We start from the raw sequence: 14,387 nt of genomic DNA on the forward strand, positions 1-14,387 counted from the left end.
GAGACTTACGAGTTTGAGTCCATCAATAAGCGTGTTTTTCCAGAGTGTGTCCGGACTGGAGTCGTGTTCGTATTCCTTGGCCATGAGGCTTGTGTATTCAGCGCCGATGACTCCCATGACGAGTTGGCTCATGGGATGAGACTGACAACTGGTGGTGTTGATGGCGCGGACGACTTTCTCGAGTGTGGTGTGTGCATCGACACGGGCGCAGAGGGTGGGGTGTGCTGCTACAGGGTCGGGGTTAATAGCTGCTGTCGCTTGGTTGGAAGTAACGGTGAGGTTTTTGGTCTTGCTCACCTGGACGGGTCGGAAGGCTTGGAGCATGAGTTCGTGGTCTTCGGATGAGGGCACATCGCCAGTAAGTAAGAGGTGAAAAAGTGCCTCAGCGCTGGGATAGCGTGCACCGGGCAGTTTTGGGAGTCTCGTAATCACTTCCTCCAACTCCAAATCACGGTACTCAATTCCCCCGCCCGGATCAACGACTGATGTTTCCCAAATCAACGACGGCACACCACGCATGCCGCCCACCACATCACCCGCAGAAACCGACTTGATGCACACATTCTTCAACTGCTTGAACTGCTGCACCAACTGCGCTCGCTCCGCCAACCGCGCACGCGTCTTGTTCGCCACATGTCGCACAAATTGCGCTACGAAAATATCACACGTCTCGTTACGCTACTTACACTCCTCGTTTGTCTCAGACTCAATTCGCGCAGGAGACCAGAACCAACGAACCTGCGGCATGCTCCTGCACCAACGTGCTCTCAATGCCATTTCACTCCACGAAATTAACCCCTCCCCATGCTTAGACACGCCCATGGTTAAATACCCTTCCTTGGGGCTAGCTAAATCACCATCTAAATCACAAGTAAGTCGCGGAATCCCGGAAAATTGTCGACGAGGACGCTGAAGCCTTCGGTAACGGCGCAAACCTGCACGTGCTGCAGCCAATGGTCACCCCATTCGCGGCTGCTTTGCACCAAGCGGCATAGCGTCTCGGCGCAGTTGCGGCTAGCATTACCCCGGCGGCAGTAGAAATGGATGTCCGGCCCGGCCTGGCCCGAGGCGGTCAGGTCCGAGCCGCTCTGCGCCGAGCCGCTCTGCGCCGAGCCGGACCCAGACTCCGGTTCGAAGGCAAAGAGGGCAGCAACGGGGTCTAGGGAGGCGGCGTCTAGGGCTTCGAGCGCTTTGGCTTGGAGTAGCGCGGCGGGAATGAGGCGGGCATTGGGCATGCTGCCGACTTGGGACATGGTGATTGGTCGGGCGTCCACGTATATTACGGCCTTGCCGTTTTTGCCCAAGTCGAACGACTGCTGCCAGGTGATCGTCTCGAGCCAGGGCAGCGACACCGCGCTGCTGGATCCGGCGCCGCAGCTGGTTATGTAATCCGCGGGAACAAAGGCTTCAATGGCAGGCTCTGCGGTTCGTGGCTTGAGTCGCACACACTGAAACGGCGCCTTGGACGTCGCCAGGTCATACAGCATGAAATTCCACTCCGGCAGCGGGTGGCCCATGAGCACTTTAAGAGCCGATGCGGCCATGAGGTGGCCAATGATTTGCGGCACGGGCCCGAAGATGCCGGCGGTGGCGCAGTCCTGCCGTCCCGGCTGGAGACACCGTTGCAGCCAGCTTCTGAACGCCGGTGTCGGGTCAACTGACAAAGGACTTCCCCCTGAGGAGGGATTTCCCCCTGAGGACGGATTTCCCCCTGAGGACGGATTTCCCCCGTGAAGGTCCTGGTTCACCGCAGATGAGGGGTGCTGCGCCCTCCGAGGGGGATACTGGCTGCCAAGCAGCGTGCGATAGGTGTGGGTTGTCTCCAGGCCGTAGAGGAGGATATGTCCCTGCATCTTGAGGGCAGAGCCGGAGATTACCGGTAGCAGTCTGTGGCGATTTCTGGCGGTGATTTCAGCGGCATCGGAGATGAGGCGGCGCGCAGGGAGTGAGTCGGTGCAGTCTAAGATGAGGTCGGCGTTTTCAAAGAGACGTAGGGCGTTGTTAGGGGTGAGGAACTCGGATTCCGTCTGGACCTGACAACCTGGGTTCAAGGCGCGGACATAGGCTTCGGCAGCGACAGCCTTATACTGTCCTTGGTCACAAGTGCGGTAGATCGTCTGACGGTGCAGATTAGTCGGGTCAATCACGTCCCCGTCGACCAGCGTTAAACACCCTACTCCCGCTCCAGCCATTGACGGCAACGCACCGGCACAGAGACCGCCACAACCAACCATCACGACAGAAGAACGAAGCAACGCGGCCTGGCCCGCAGGTCCTATATCCGCTACCAATAGCTGACGTTGGTAGCGCACCACCTCCGCCTGACTCATCACCGACCGAGCGCTAGTGGCCGCAATTTCTGTCCCAGCCTCCGTTTCCATGCCAGCCGCAGTTTCGTGCATTTTATCACGGTATTTTGACGCTGCTGGCTCGTCTATTTTAAGGGGATCAATTAAGGGGATTCATTGCCAGCCGTATGGGTCTAGAGTGTGTATTAAGAGGGGTACGAGGTTAAGGTGTACGAGGATAAGCAAACGTATTAAATAGTTACTAACTAAAACAGTTCTGGAAATCACTGGTAAAACTGTCTGTATAAGGAGACGTCGACGTCCCACTCTGTGTCTTGATAGCCTCCGCGTTCTACGCTGCTAAAAGAAGGAAGGTGTGGCTTGTGTGTTTGACGTAGCGTGTGATTGTATGTGCGGGTCGTCTTGTGTGTACTCCAGGTCGGTCGTGAATGAAGGCTCTGCGGCCGAGATGATAGCTTGCACCGGGGCGGACTCGATAACGCTGCGGAATCGGAGTGCGATGCGGGCCTGGCCAGAGAGCGCCGTGTCGTCGGCCATGGCATCCTCAGCGCTGACTATGCCGCCGATGCATCGACTCAGAAAGATGGGCTTGGTGAAATAGTCACTTTCATGCATCGGACTGATGGTCGTCTGAAGCACGGTCCTCGAGTTGATGCCGAACGCTTGTGAAGATAACGGCAAGTTAGACTTCGGATTGAACGAAGCTGTCCGCGCCACCGGACGTAGGTCCCAGACCTCCCCGCCGAGAACCTCAGCGGAGACCTTCTCGGCCGAGGTGGCGCGAAGTACGTCTCCGTGGGCCGCTATAGGGTCGTCGCGACGAGTGTGAGTATCACTGGCAACATTGTAAACCGGATAATCAGATAGGCGGTCATCATCTTCCTCTGGATGGTATGGTGCACCGGGATGCGTGGTTGCCATCCGACGCATCAACGCGTCCAGGAGTACCGACATCGCCGGCTTGATCGCTTCAGGCACCGCCTGCCACATCGCCTCCGTAAACAGGAAACGCGTGTCTGGACTCACGGCCTTCGCCACAATCGAGACCGAGTCGCCCGCACCCAACGTATCCAGCTTCACCTGTGGCAACATCAACGCAAACGACGGGCTCCGGATCCCAAAGGCCATCGTCGCCATCAACTCCAACTGCGGCCCGTCCTCCTCGTCACGCGCCTTAGAACTCGAACTCAAGGCCGCCGCCTCCGTCAATGACCGTCCATTGTCCTCAATCGTAACAACCTCGGTTGTAACGACCACGGTCGTCCCCGGGGACGGACTGCTTGGCAACACACTACTAGGCTCCAGGGTGGTCAACTTTGCCAGGATGGATGTTTCTGGGTTGGTCGTAGTTTCGGGAGTGCTGGTCGTTTGGGCGTTTCCGGGTGAGGTCCATTCGCCGCTTCTTCCAACGCCTCGGGCCCAGACGCGGACGGGGTATTCAGCGTCGCCGTGAGCCCAACGGTTGTCGTCGAGAGTTAGTGTCGCCTTCACCTGGACCACCTTTTCCATCTGTTGTATGGGGAGCAGATAAATCTTGGCGAGCGTGTGAAAGACCTCGCTTAGGTAGCACATCGAGACGAAAGTGCACTGGTTGTGTCCGGCGTAGGCCTCGTCGTAGTAGTGGAAGATATTGTCTACAGTCACTCGCAGCAGCGGCATGTCGGCAACCTTCTCGCCCTCCACGAACAACTGGACCAAGGCATCGTCGCCTTCCAGCTCACCGAACCCTCCTCCGGTTCCGGTCTCAGATCCGGTCTCAGATCCAACCCCAGAACCCACTCCGGCCACATTCCAGCAGACGACTAGACTTGGGGCCACTCGCTCTTCCGTGTATGTCCAGACGCCGAGATCCACCAGTTGCGTCCGGCTCGTGTTGGTCAGTGCGAACCGTCGGTCCGCGCTCCAGATCGTTTCATTCAGTGTCGGGGAGGGAGGAATTGTGCTTTCAGCCAAGAGCCGTCGCTTACCTGCGTTGGGGATTATGCCTGTAGCTCCCTGGACGGCGTTGGGTGCCACCACGGCGTTGGGTGCCACTACGGCGTTGGGTGCCACTACGGCGTTGGGTGCCACCTCGTTAGAGGCTGGGTTGCGTGTGACCGTCTGTTCCTGTGTGTGAGAAGCACCCGCACCTCCGAGTTCTGTCTCAGCCTGCGCGAAGGCGGCTTGAAGTCGGTAGGGGTCACTAGCGCCAATGTTTTGGAGGATGGGGCTGACTTGTGCGACTGCGTTGCCGTTAACTAAAGTTCCGACAACGGGGCTGTCTAGGACGTGGCTCATGTCGACTCCCGAATTCTGCAGCATGAGGAGCATATTTCCAACGTCGATGCCGGAATCCGCCAAGTTGGCGATGAGCTGGTTCAAATCCACGCTAGAGCTGCTGAGCTTCTGCAACGCCTGGTGCAGCGTCTCCCGGTTATCCGTGACCTGCTGCATTAACGCAGCTACGTCCAGGTTCGATGTCTGGACCAACGACATCAACTTTTCCACGTCCAATCCACTTCCGATTAACTCAGCCAGTGCCGCTTCCGGAGTCAACTCTTCTGAAGCCAGACGCTGCACCAAAGAGTTCCAGTCCACGTTCGTGTTCTTCAGTAAAGCCAACAACCCGTTAAAGTCCAAACCGCTAGCCGCAATCGATTCCACCATCGGCAATAGGTCACTGCTCCTAACCGCTCCACCGTTCCCCGCTCCATCATTCACGGCGCTATTCACAGGCTGCGCTACAGCAACCGCACCGCTCGCCAAACTCACCGGCTGAACGCCCTTGTGGGCATACCCCAATTGCTGCTGCTGACCGACGCTGGGCTGGACGACGCTGGGCTGGACGACACTGGGCTGGACGACACTGGGCTGGACGTACTGCTGCCCAGGAAGTTGCTGTACGGCAGACTGCTGAACGGCAGACTGCTGAACGGCGGATTGTTGAAGTGGGTATCCAGTGAGGCCACTGCCAAGCTGATTGACTCCAGCCAGGGCACTATAACTACTCCCAGTGGCACCCGTCCCGATTGGAGCGACTGCATTGGCGACATCAGCTGATCCAAGTAGATGTCTATTAGCGTCTGGTATGGCGACGACAGGTTGAGCGTTGGCAGGTTGAGCGTTGGCAGCTCCTGCGTTGATAAGTCCACCGTTGGCAGGTTGAACGACGGGTAAGCCGGGTTGAATGACGGAAGCGAGATCAGCGGGTCGAAACTGCTGGAGTACGCGCTGTTGCAATGATTCGGTGTTGCTGACGCCAAGTGACTGCCAGTACTTTTGGACCTGGTCAGCGATGTCGTCTAGCGAGGGGAGTTTGCTGGCGACGTCGTTCTTGATCTGGTTCCCGAGAGAGGCGACACTGTCTTTCGCTGCCTCAGCGCTTTTGGAGACGTCGCTATCTCCCTGGAAAGTGTTCCAGGCGTTTTGCAGAGCGTTCGTAGCGTTAGCGATGGTCTCTGGGTAGTCGCTGTCCTTGAACTGGTTCACGAGCGAGTTGATTGCATCTGACACAGACGTCTGAGTGGCAGGGTCCTTCAGCTTTCCACCCAAGTCCTGGGTCGCATTGCCCACCTTACCGATCAGGTCCGGCTCGTCCAGTGCGTCCGCGACAGGCTGAACCAAGTCGTGCACCTGGTCCAGCGTGTCCGGGTTCGACAGAGTTTGGCCCCACGAGCTGAGCTTGTCGTTGATGTTCTGCGTCAAATTCTGCGCAGCACTCGATACCGATCCAATGATGTCCGCAGCGTCTAATCCTTCCAGCTGCTTACCGGCCACGTGATTGGTAGCCGTCTGATTGGCAGCCGCCTGGTTAATGGGTACCTCCCGTGTGCCCAAGCCCACTACCGAGGTCGCGTTGGCATTGGCATTGAAAGAGGCGCTCTGGTCTGTCTTCGTCCCCTGGTCCAACTGCGCGATCTGTGCGGCCGTAGTCGCATCTATTTGCGCCACCGCTATCTTGTAGTTGTACACGTATTGCTGAACTTGCGTGGCCAGTTGCTGCTGCAACTGCTCCGTGCTGCTACCCAGCGCCAACTGCGGGATTGCCGCGTTTTTAAGCGCCTGGATCGTCTGTCGCAATTCATACTCCAGCATCTGCTTCCGCAGGCTCGCTTGGTACTGAATCTGCTGCTTCTGGAACTCGCTCGTGTCATAGGACACTGTCGGCACCGCCGAGCCCACTGGTACCGAGATTGTGGGCAGAGAAAGCGTGGGCAAAGTAAGTGTGGGCAGTGGAACATTAGGCAGGGAGAGTGTCGGCAAGGAAGAAGTGTTCAATGCCGAAGTATTCAACGACGACACAGCCGGCAATGACAGACCAGAAGTGTTCAACGACGACACGGCCGGGAGAGCGAGACTCGGCAGGCTCGGCAAGCTCGAATTGGCGACCGCTGGCAACGACAACGCGGCGCCGCTGCTAGCGCTTATTGGTGAAGCGACAGACGCCGCACTCACCAAACCCGTTGGGGGCGAACCAACCGCCGGGGCCGGGGCCACAGCGACCACTGCCTCTGCCTGCACAGGCGCGGCGGCATCCGAGTTAGCGGCAACTCGCGCCTCCGCCTCAGCCGGAGTGTCTGGTGCAGCCACAACTTCAGCCTCCACGTCAGCGGGGGCGGGGGCGCCAGCCACAGCTTCAGCCCCCACGTCAGCGGGGGCGGGGGCGCCAGCCACAGCTTCCGCCTGATCCTCGGGTTCAGCGGCAGCCTCCGCCTCCGCTGGCGCCTCGGCTTCAGCGGCCGCTTCTGGCTCCGCCTCAGCCGCCTCAGCCGCAGCCGGAGCCTCTGCTACAGCGGGAGCATCCGCATCAGTTTCCGGCTCGACCGCGTCCTCAGGTGCCGCTCCGTCGTCGAGACGCCGGGCATTAGTGTTGGCGCCGGTCAGGCTGCTCATGAGTCCGTTGGGATCCGGTATGAGGTTCACGAGGTTCTCTGACAAGTTGGCGAGCAGCGGATTAGCCGCAACGACGTTCGATGTCGTGTTCAGCAGGTTGGTCGGGTCCAGGGCTGCAGTCAGAGATGCGGGTGTCAAGGATGTGAGAGAGGGAGGAGTCAGGGATGCAGAGTTGAGGGCTGCGTTCGGCAGTAAGTTAGCGAGAGCGTTCGGGTCCAATAGAGAGCTCAGGCCACCAGCCGTGACCGGCTCGGCTTCCAGACCGTTCAGTGTCTTGTACGAGCCGCCCAGGATGTTGGTCACGTCCGGAATGGCCACACCCGTGGTCGTGGTATTGACCGACGTTGTGTTCTTCGAATCCGTGTACTTCTCGTCAGCAGTCACGACGCTGCCAACGGTACTGGTCGCGTTCGCCATACTACTGGCTGCCGAGGGCCCGCCTACCGCCGCGTTGCCCGTGGCTACGTTTCCTGTCGCGGCTGCGTTATTGGACGCGACAGCTGTCAGGTTGGGCAGACCCAAGCTCGTGAAGTCCAAGCCCGGCACAGCCAAACTGGTCAAGTTGAAGCTGGGTAGGTTCAGCGAGGGCAAGGCAGCGCTGGCATTGGTCGAGAGCAGGCTGTTCTGCAGCAGCTGGTTGCTGTTGTGAATGAGCTCGCTCAGCGCATTGGTTGCGTCATCCAAACTTCGTCTCTGGGCGCCGTAGACCGCGCCGTAAGCCGTGTGGTTCTGGTGGGGACGGTAGTGGTGATGATGGTCACCGTCATCAGAGTCGTCAGAGTCAGAGGAGTCGGAGGAATGCGAGTCGTCCGAATTCGAATCTGAGTCGTCATGGTGGTGGTGGTGGTGGTATCCATGGCGGCCAGTGGACACGACAGTCGGTGAAGCGACGCCGGACATCTGGCGAACGGAGGGGTCGAGCTGTGCAGACGCCGGGTCAGACTCGTGAATGGCCGTCTGGCCCAAGAAGCCGGGCAGGTTGGCAAGCTCTTCGGGCGTCATGACCATGGGAACTTGTTCGACTGCCTGTAGGCTGTGGCTAGTGCCGTATTCCGGGTCTGGATTGGCATTGGCGGACATGTCGGCGGCCGCGTTCCCATCTCCGGCCGCAGGGTCGAGGCCGAGACCGGGTGTGCCCATAGTGTTGGAGATGTTGCCGAGTTCGAGACCGACGTTGTTGCCAACAGAGGGCATAAAAGTGCCAAGGCCGGCGCCCAAGTTACCGAGTTGGGAACCCAATCCCGCATTTAGGTTGCCCAACAATGCGTTGGTGCCGAAGCCGATCATGCCCGTACCTTGATTGATGCCGGTGCCCAGACCGGAGAGCCCTAATGCCAGACCTCGTGTAAAGTTGGCGATTCCGCTCGAGAAGTCGTTCAACCCGTTGTACTGATTCTGCAAACTCGTAATCAGACTGTCAGGGTACAATGCCCCCGCATTAGGGACAGCCGCACTCGCCTTCGCACCCTCTTCCTCAATCAGACTTCGCGTGTATGCTGAAACACTCGTGGGCAAGGCCGCAGCAGGTATAGCCCCTCCAGTCGTTACCCCACTGGGTGTAGCCCCCGTAGACAAAGTTCCCAGGGGCGTGGCTAGCAACGACAACAGGTCGTACGATGGCGCAGCCGGCGAACCACTGAGGGGGGTCGAGCCCGAGCCTGTAGCGGCTGAACCCGAGCCAGTAAGCGATCCAAGAAGCCCGGTGAGGCCGACGTTGCCAGTGCCTGTGTTGGCCGTGGTTCCAATACCACTAGCAGCGCTACTCCCAGTATCGGTACTTGTCGGATTCAGCAAACCGAAGGCACTCTGGTTGATAATGGGGCTGATTAGACTTTCAGTCATGTTAACCAGCGAGCTACCACCACTCGTGGGCAGCAGGGTCGACAGGCCGGAGAGGTCAGGGAGGGCCAGTGTGTTGTTACCCAATCCGTCGCCGAGCCCGCTGAGGCCGCTTTGGAGGTTTGTGCCGATCGAGGAGGTCAGACCCGTTAGGCCCGAACCCAGGTTGTCCAAGTTGGAACCCAGGCCCTGGTTGATGCCGCCGATCAAGCTGGAAATGCCGTTGTTCAACAAAGACGTGCCTTGCAGCGCACCTGTGTTAATGCCCGTCAAGCCGTACGCCAGGCCCGAAGTGAGGCCCGTGAGCCCGTCTGCCAGCGAAGCGAGGCCGTTGAGCTGGTTCGTCAACGCGTTCTGCGAGGACTGCAATATATTCTCGCTCCCCGACGTCAACTGGTTCCCCAGGTTAGCCGACCCGTTGTTAATAATGTCTTCCGCACCCAGCAACACTCGACTGGACTCCACAGGGTTCGATCCCGCAACCGTCGCATTTGGACTCATCACCTGCATTGATGTGGGAGCCACACCCAAGACGGCGCCAATCGCCGTGACGTTTCCGAGGACTGGGAGGGCGTTGTCCAGGTTGTCTTTGAGCAGCTGCGATTGGATTGAAGGCACGTCTACCTTCTCCATGCCCGGAAGTTCGTTGAGCTTCAGGTTGGCCAGGACCTGGCCGAGGTCGCCGGCATCAATGATTTTCTTCAGCTCGGAATTCGTGTACCCTTCCAGACCGGGTAGTTGGTTCAACTGCAAACTGTTGAAGAACGTCTTCCAGTCATTGTGCTCCAGAAACTCCTCCAGGTCATCGTCCTCCACATCCGGCAACGCAGGCAGCTTGGAGACGTCGATCTTATCCAAGTTGAACATCTTCCCCAACTCCGTCTCGCCCAAGTTGTTGATCCACTCCGCCATGTTGAGCCCATTCAGAGAATTGACCTTCCCTCCAGACTCGCCCACGACCTCCTTGAGCCTGTAAGCCGCCGTTTGGCTGCCAGCCATTTGGTTACCGCTCGTCTGGTTACCTACCCCCCCGGCACCTTCCGGTAGCAGCGAGGCACTACCGATAGTGCCATTGCCAACAGCGCTCGTCCGATTGGCACCCATGAGGTTGTCGAACGCGGCATTGTTCACTTCCGCTCCTGTATTGTTGGTCGTTGGTATAAGTCCGTTTACAGTGGGGATTCCTTGCATGCCACTCATCGGGGAATTCAGGGCATCGCCACCCACGCTCTGGAACTGTAGTCCTGTACCCTGCAGTCCTGCACCCTGCAATCCTGTACCCGAACCTTGGCCTAGGACCGAGGTCAACAGGTTTGCCGGTAGGAAGCCGCCTAACAGGCCGCCTTGCGTCCCCGGCTGGCTCGCACCGCCACCGAAAGCCCCCATGAAGGGCGAGGCGAGCGTGTCCAGCGAGGTGATGAGAGGCTGACTCAAAGCACCGAAGTTCGCCATCAGATCATTCGCGTTCAGTGACGGCAACAACTGCTGCACCTCCTTCGAACCCTGTGTGACAGGGATAGCATAATCGGTACCATTCGCGCTCCCAGAGGCGTTCGTCGTCAAGGCCGTCATGTTCGTTCCGTTAACTGACTGGAACAGGTAGCCATCGTAGCCGGCACTGTATGCTCGATTGTTCCCGTCAATGGTCAGCAGCGCCCTCCGCTCCGTCTTCGAGTCTTCCTCATCCTGGGCGTCCTCCGATTTGAACCCGCGTTCTGCTGCTCTTGTCTTGGCCTCATTGAACCACTGTTCCAACAAGTCCCCCACGTCTGTGTCCCGAATCTTCGACGCCATCGAGTCCAAGTTATCCGCCAGCTCCTGCGCCGCCTGGTTTATCTCCGCTTTCCACTCCGCCGTTTCCTCCGGGGTCGCGTCGCCTGAGACCTCAGTACCGAACGCGTTTTTCACGCTCGTCCACGCATCACTGAACCAGTTCGACAGCATTCGACGGTGGGCGCAGTTTGCCACGCACACGCCGTTTGCACAGTTTGTAGGTACACACCCCCGCAGTCGACGACTCGCCGGTGCAGACAAATTAGTCGTCACCTCCGCGGCTTTCTCAGACTTGTCAGAGGCCTCGGCGGCCTTCTCCAGGGTCGCTTCGTGTGCTTGAATCGCACGTTTTAGAGCCTCGTTAAAGTGCTTCACAGCCCGCCGCATGTCGTCGACATCCTCCAGTGATTCGGCCATCTCCGTCGAGCTCTCCTCAACACCCGACGACCCCGAGTCCGAGCTCGCGCTCTCGACCATTTGTAGTACACGCGTAGAGTTGGTCGTGACTGCAGAAGGCACGCCCGAGTTGCCCGCCAGTGCAGACTCATTAGCCGCAGCAGATCCGTTCGCAGTTGCGTTCAGAGCTGCAGCTTCGTTCGTAAGAACGGAGTTGGCTGCGGCCGCCTCAACAGCCGTCGCGCCATTGGGAGCATTTGAGATGCCGCTGGCCGTATTACTGGCCGTGTTGCCGTTCGCCGTATTGCCGCTGGCCACGTTGCTTGCCGTATTGCTGGTCGGAACGACACCAGCGAGAAGGTTGGAGAGTGCGTCAGTAGCGGTCTGGGCCGCATTCTGGGCAACGTTGCCGAGAGTGTTGCCGCTGTTGTTGGCGGTGTTACCAGTAAGCGCGTTGAGTACATTTTGACTGGTGGCGAGAGCATTGTTAAGTGTCTCGGTGGCGTTGGTGTTAGCCGTTCCGAGTGAGTTAGTGAGCGCATTGGAGGCAGTGGAGGCGGAGATTGAATTGACTGGTCGGCCTGTGTTGGCGATGCTCATCAAGACCGAGACGAGTTGTGCAGGGGTGTCTGCGTTGATACCCATTTGCCCAAGTCCTGCCTTGACAGCGGCCGTTAGATTCCCGGCCGAGTCGACCACGGGTGCCTGCCCGTTCAGGGCCTGTGACAGATCCGGGTACTGAAGGGCTTGGGTGGACAATCCGGTCGTCTTGAGGGCGGCCTGCCCGTCTGGGTTCAAGTAGCCGTTGGTGATATACGCCGACGCTAAACCAGCCAGCGTGGCATTCCCTGCCTCTGCACCGGCTGTTGGGAGCGAGGTGGTCGTTCCATTTGAGATTGAGGTCAGACCGGTCGGGGCCAACGCGTCCTGGAGTGCCTTGGAAGAGTCCAGCGACGACTGCAGCAAGTTGTTCGGGTCCAGTTGCTGGGTCAATGTGCTTGTCAAAGACTGTAACGACGGCGTCAACGTGCCCAGATTCAAGCCCCCCGTAAGTGTATTTGTCAGTGAATTCAAGTCCAATAAGTTGCTCGTCGTGTTCGGTAACAATGAATTCAAATCCAGCTGACCAGAGGTAAGTCCCGAGTTCAGGCTCGAGGTAAGCGGGTTGGATGCCAGACTAGATGTCAGGCTGGCGGTAAGTGGGTTAGATGCCAAGCTAGAAGTTAAGCTTTTGGTCAGGTCCGCAATTGACTGGTTGAGCGCGGTCAAAGGGTCATTGCCAGTAGCCGTCTGTTGCAAACGGCGACTTAGAACCCCTGTACCCAGGGCGCCAGCCCCAGCGGTGTTTAGTCCAGCTGCTGTCCCCGCAGTAGCGGGCGTTAGTTGGGAAGTAGTTGGCGTAAGTTGCGCAAGTGCGTTCACACCCTGGGCAATGGACTGGAAGGTGCTGCCGAAATTGTTAAGGGCATTCAAACCGGTAAGCAATGGCGAGTCCGTGAGTTCCGCGGCAGCGCCACTTATGCTAGGGTCCGTTAGCACATTGGCGGCCGCGCTGGCTAGTTGTTTGGTGGTGTCCAGAAGACCGGTAGTGTCCAGAAGACCAGTGGTGTTAAGAAGGTTCGTTGTGTTCAACGGGGTCGCCGTATTCAGAAGATTCGCCGTACTGGCGTTGTTCAGAACGCCGTTGGTGAGAGATGGTATCAGGTTGGAAAGCGAGCTGGTGTTGAGCAATGACGTGGGGTCCTGAAGCGCAGTCTGCGAAAGTCCGGTGGTCGCGGTAAGGTTGGTCAGTGGCAGACTGCCGACCGACTGAGTAAGCTTGTTCAGGGCCTCTGTGCCACCTAGCACCTGAGAGAGGGCGGGCAACGCGGCGGTGTCCTGGCCGTTCCCGAGCGCACTTTGCAACAGACCATTCAGATCAACCGGGCTGATTGACGGCAGCGCCGTCTGATTCAGGGCCGTCCCCAGTACATTCGTGGCTGCTCCTCCTATGGCTGAAATTGGGTCCAGGGCACTGGCGGAACTGGTGAGCGCCCCCGGACTTGTGAGCCCGCCAGCACCCACACCACCCGACTGTACAGAACTATTAACTAAGCCAAGGTTACTGAGCAGGTTGTTCGTAGTGCCGAGGAGATCGTTGCTAAGAAGCCCGTTCGTACCCGTAGAACCAGTAGAGCCTGCGCTTGCCGAATTCGCAGGCGGGCTGATGTTCAAGCTCGAAAGCAATGACGAAACATTGTCGTCCCCGGCGGCAGCGGAAACAGCAGCAACACACCACAGACCGCGCATACTAAACAAAGTCACGAAAAGTATAGTAACAAAAGAACACAAAGATAATGAACGATACAAGTAATTAGTTCCCCAACCCGGCCACGACCGCTTGTCTACTACAGCAACTGGATGTCTGCGACTGCTGGTGGCTGTAGACCATGGCGGCGGCGACGACAGGTAGAGAAGGTGGAGCAAGGTTGCAGGGAAAAAATTAGTTGCCGCCCTTGACGTGCTTCTCGATGAAGGAAAGGGCTTGAGACTTGGGGGCCTGTGTGAGGGCAACGCAGGAGGCGCTGCGGATGTTGCGGTACTCACCGTCGCGGTCAAGTTTGTAGAGACCGGCCCACTTGCCGAGTTCCTTGGCCTCAGGCACCTCGATCACAGGGACCTTCTTCTGCTCCGCCCAGAGACGGACTGTCTGGCCGATGGCGGGTTCCTCCACGTCTTGGGCAAGGAAGACGTAGTAGGCGACTTCCGCTTCGATGGCCTTGATGACCTGAGAGCAGCCAATCTTGATGCCGCCCACAGCGATGGCAGCGTGCAGCACCTTCTCAATAGCCTCCTCAATGCTGTTGACGGGCTCGTCAACAGGGCCAGCGGCGGCGGCGGCGGCAGCGGGGTCCTGCTCGGCAGGGTTCTGCGTAGCCGCGATAGTAGGCTCGTTCTCGAAGTTCTCCATTTAGCAAATATTCGTCACGGAAGCCGCTCCTAAATGCTAAAAAAAGGCGCCCAAAAAAGTCTGTACATTTGTAACGGGCGGTGCACACACGTGCGGCGATTGTGCGCGACAAGAGCAACACGCAGCCGGAAACTAGTATGGGGGTTAGGATGTGTCCTTTGCCAATTGCAAGTCCAAAAAACGCTTGTTTTCGGCCGTGCGCGGGCTTGCAGAGCTCGGACATCCAGGAGAGTTCGGGCATCCACGGG

General features: G+C 58.4%; 4 protein-coding genes across 4 annotated transcripts; all 4 read right to left on the minus strand.

The window, feature by feature from the left end:
* Positions 1 to 9: 9 nt before the first annotated feature.
* On the minus strand, positions 10 to 822 carry GNI_161110 (citrate synthase; the record flags this gene model as incomplete). The annotated part of the gene is made up of 2 exons (XM_011134741.1): positions 10 to 650; positions 687 to 822. Coding segments are annotated over 2 exons (777 nt in total), but the record flags the coding sequence as incomplete, so codon positions are not given.
* A 38-nt stretch (positions 823 to 860) lies between these two features.
* Positions 861 to 2,402, minus strand: GNI_161120 (putative molybdopterin biosynthesis protein; the record flags this gene model as incomplete). Its single annotated transcript, XM_011134742.1, has 2 exons — positions 861 to 1,635; positions 1,786 to 2,402. The coding sequence occupies 2 exons, from the start codon at positions 2,400 to 2,402 to the stop codon at positions 861 to 863; spliced, it is 1,392 nt and encodes a 463-aa protein (XP_011133044.1).
* A 246-nt stretch (positions 2,403 to 2,648) lies between these two features.
* GNI_161130 (hypothetical protein) lies at positions 2,649 to 13,478 on the minus strand (the record flags this gene model as incomplete). Its single annotated transcript, XM_011134743.1, has 1 exon — positions 2,649 to 13,478. One exon carries the CDS (start codon positions 13,476 to 13,478, stop codon positions 2,649 to 2,651), a length of 10,830 nt encoding a protein of 3,609 aa, XP_011133045.1.
* Positions 13,479 to 13,671: 193 nt separating this feature from the next.
* Positions 13,672 to 14,139, minus strand: GNI_161140 (40S ribosomal protein S12; the record flags this gene model as incomplete). The annotated part of the gene is made up of 1 exon (XM_011134744.1): positions 13,672 to 14,139. The coding sequence occupies one exon, from the start codon at positions 14,137 to 14,139 to the stop codon at positions 13,672 to 13,674; it is 468 nt and encodes a 155-aa protein (XP_011133046.1).
* Positions 14,140 to 14,387: the final 248 nt, after the last annotated feature.

The sequence above is a fragment of the Gregarina niphandrodes genome, assembly GCF_000223845.1.
Source record: "Gregarina niphandrodes unplaced genomic scaffold scaffold00049, whole genome shotgun sequence".
Lineage (NCBI taxonomy): Eukaryota > Apicomplexa > Conoidasida > Eugregarinorida > Gregarinidae > Gregarina > Gregarina niphandrodes.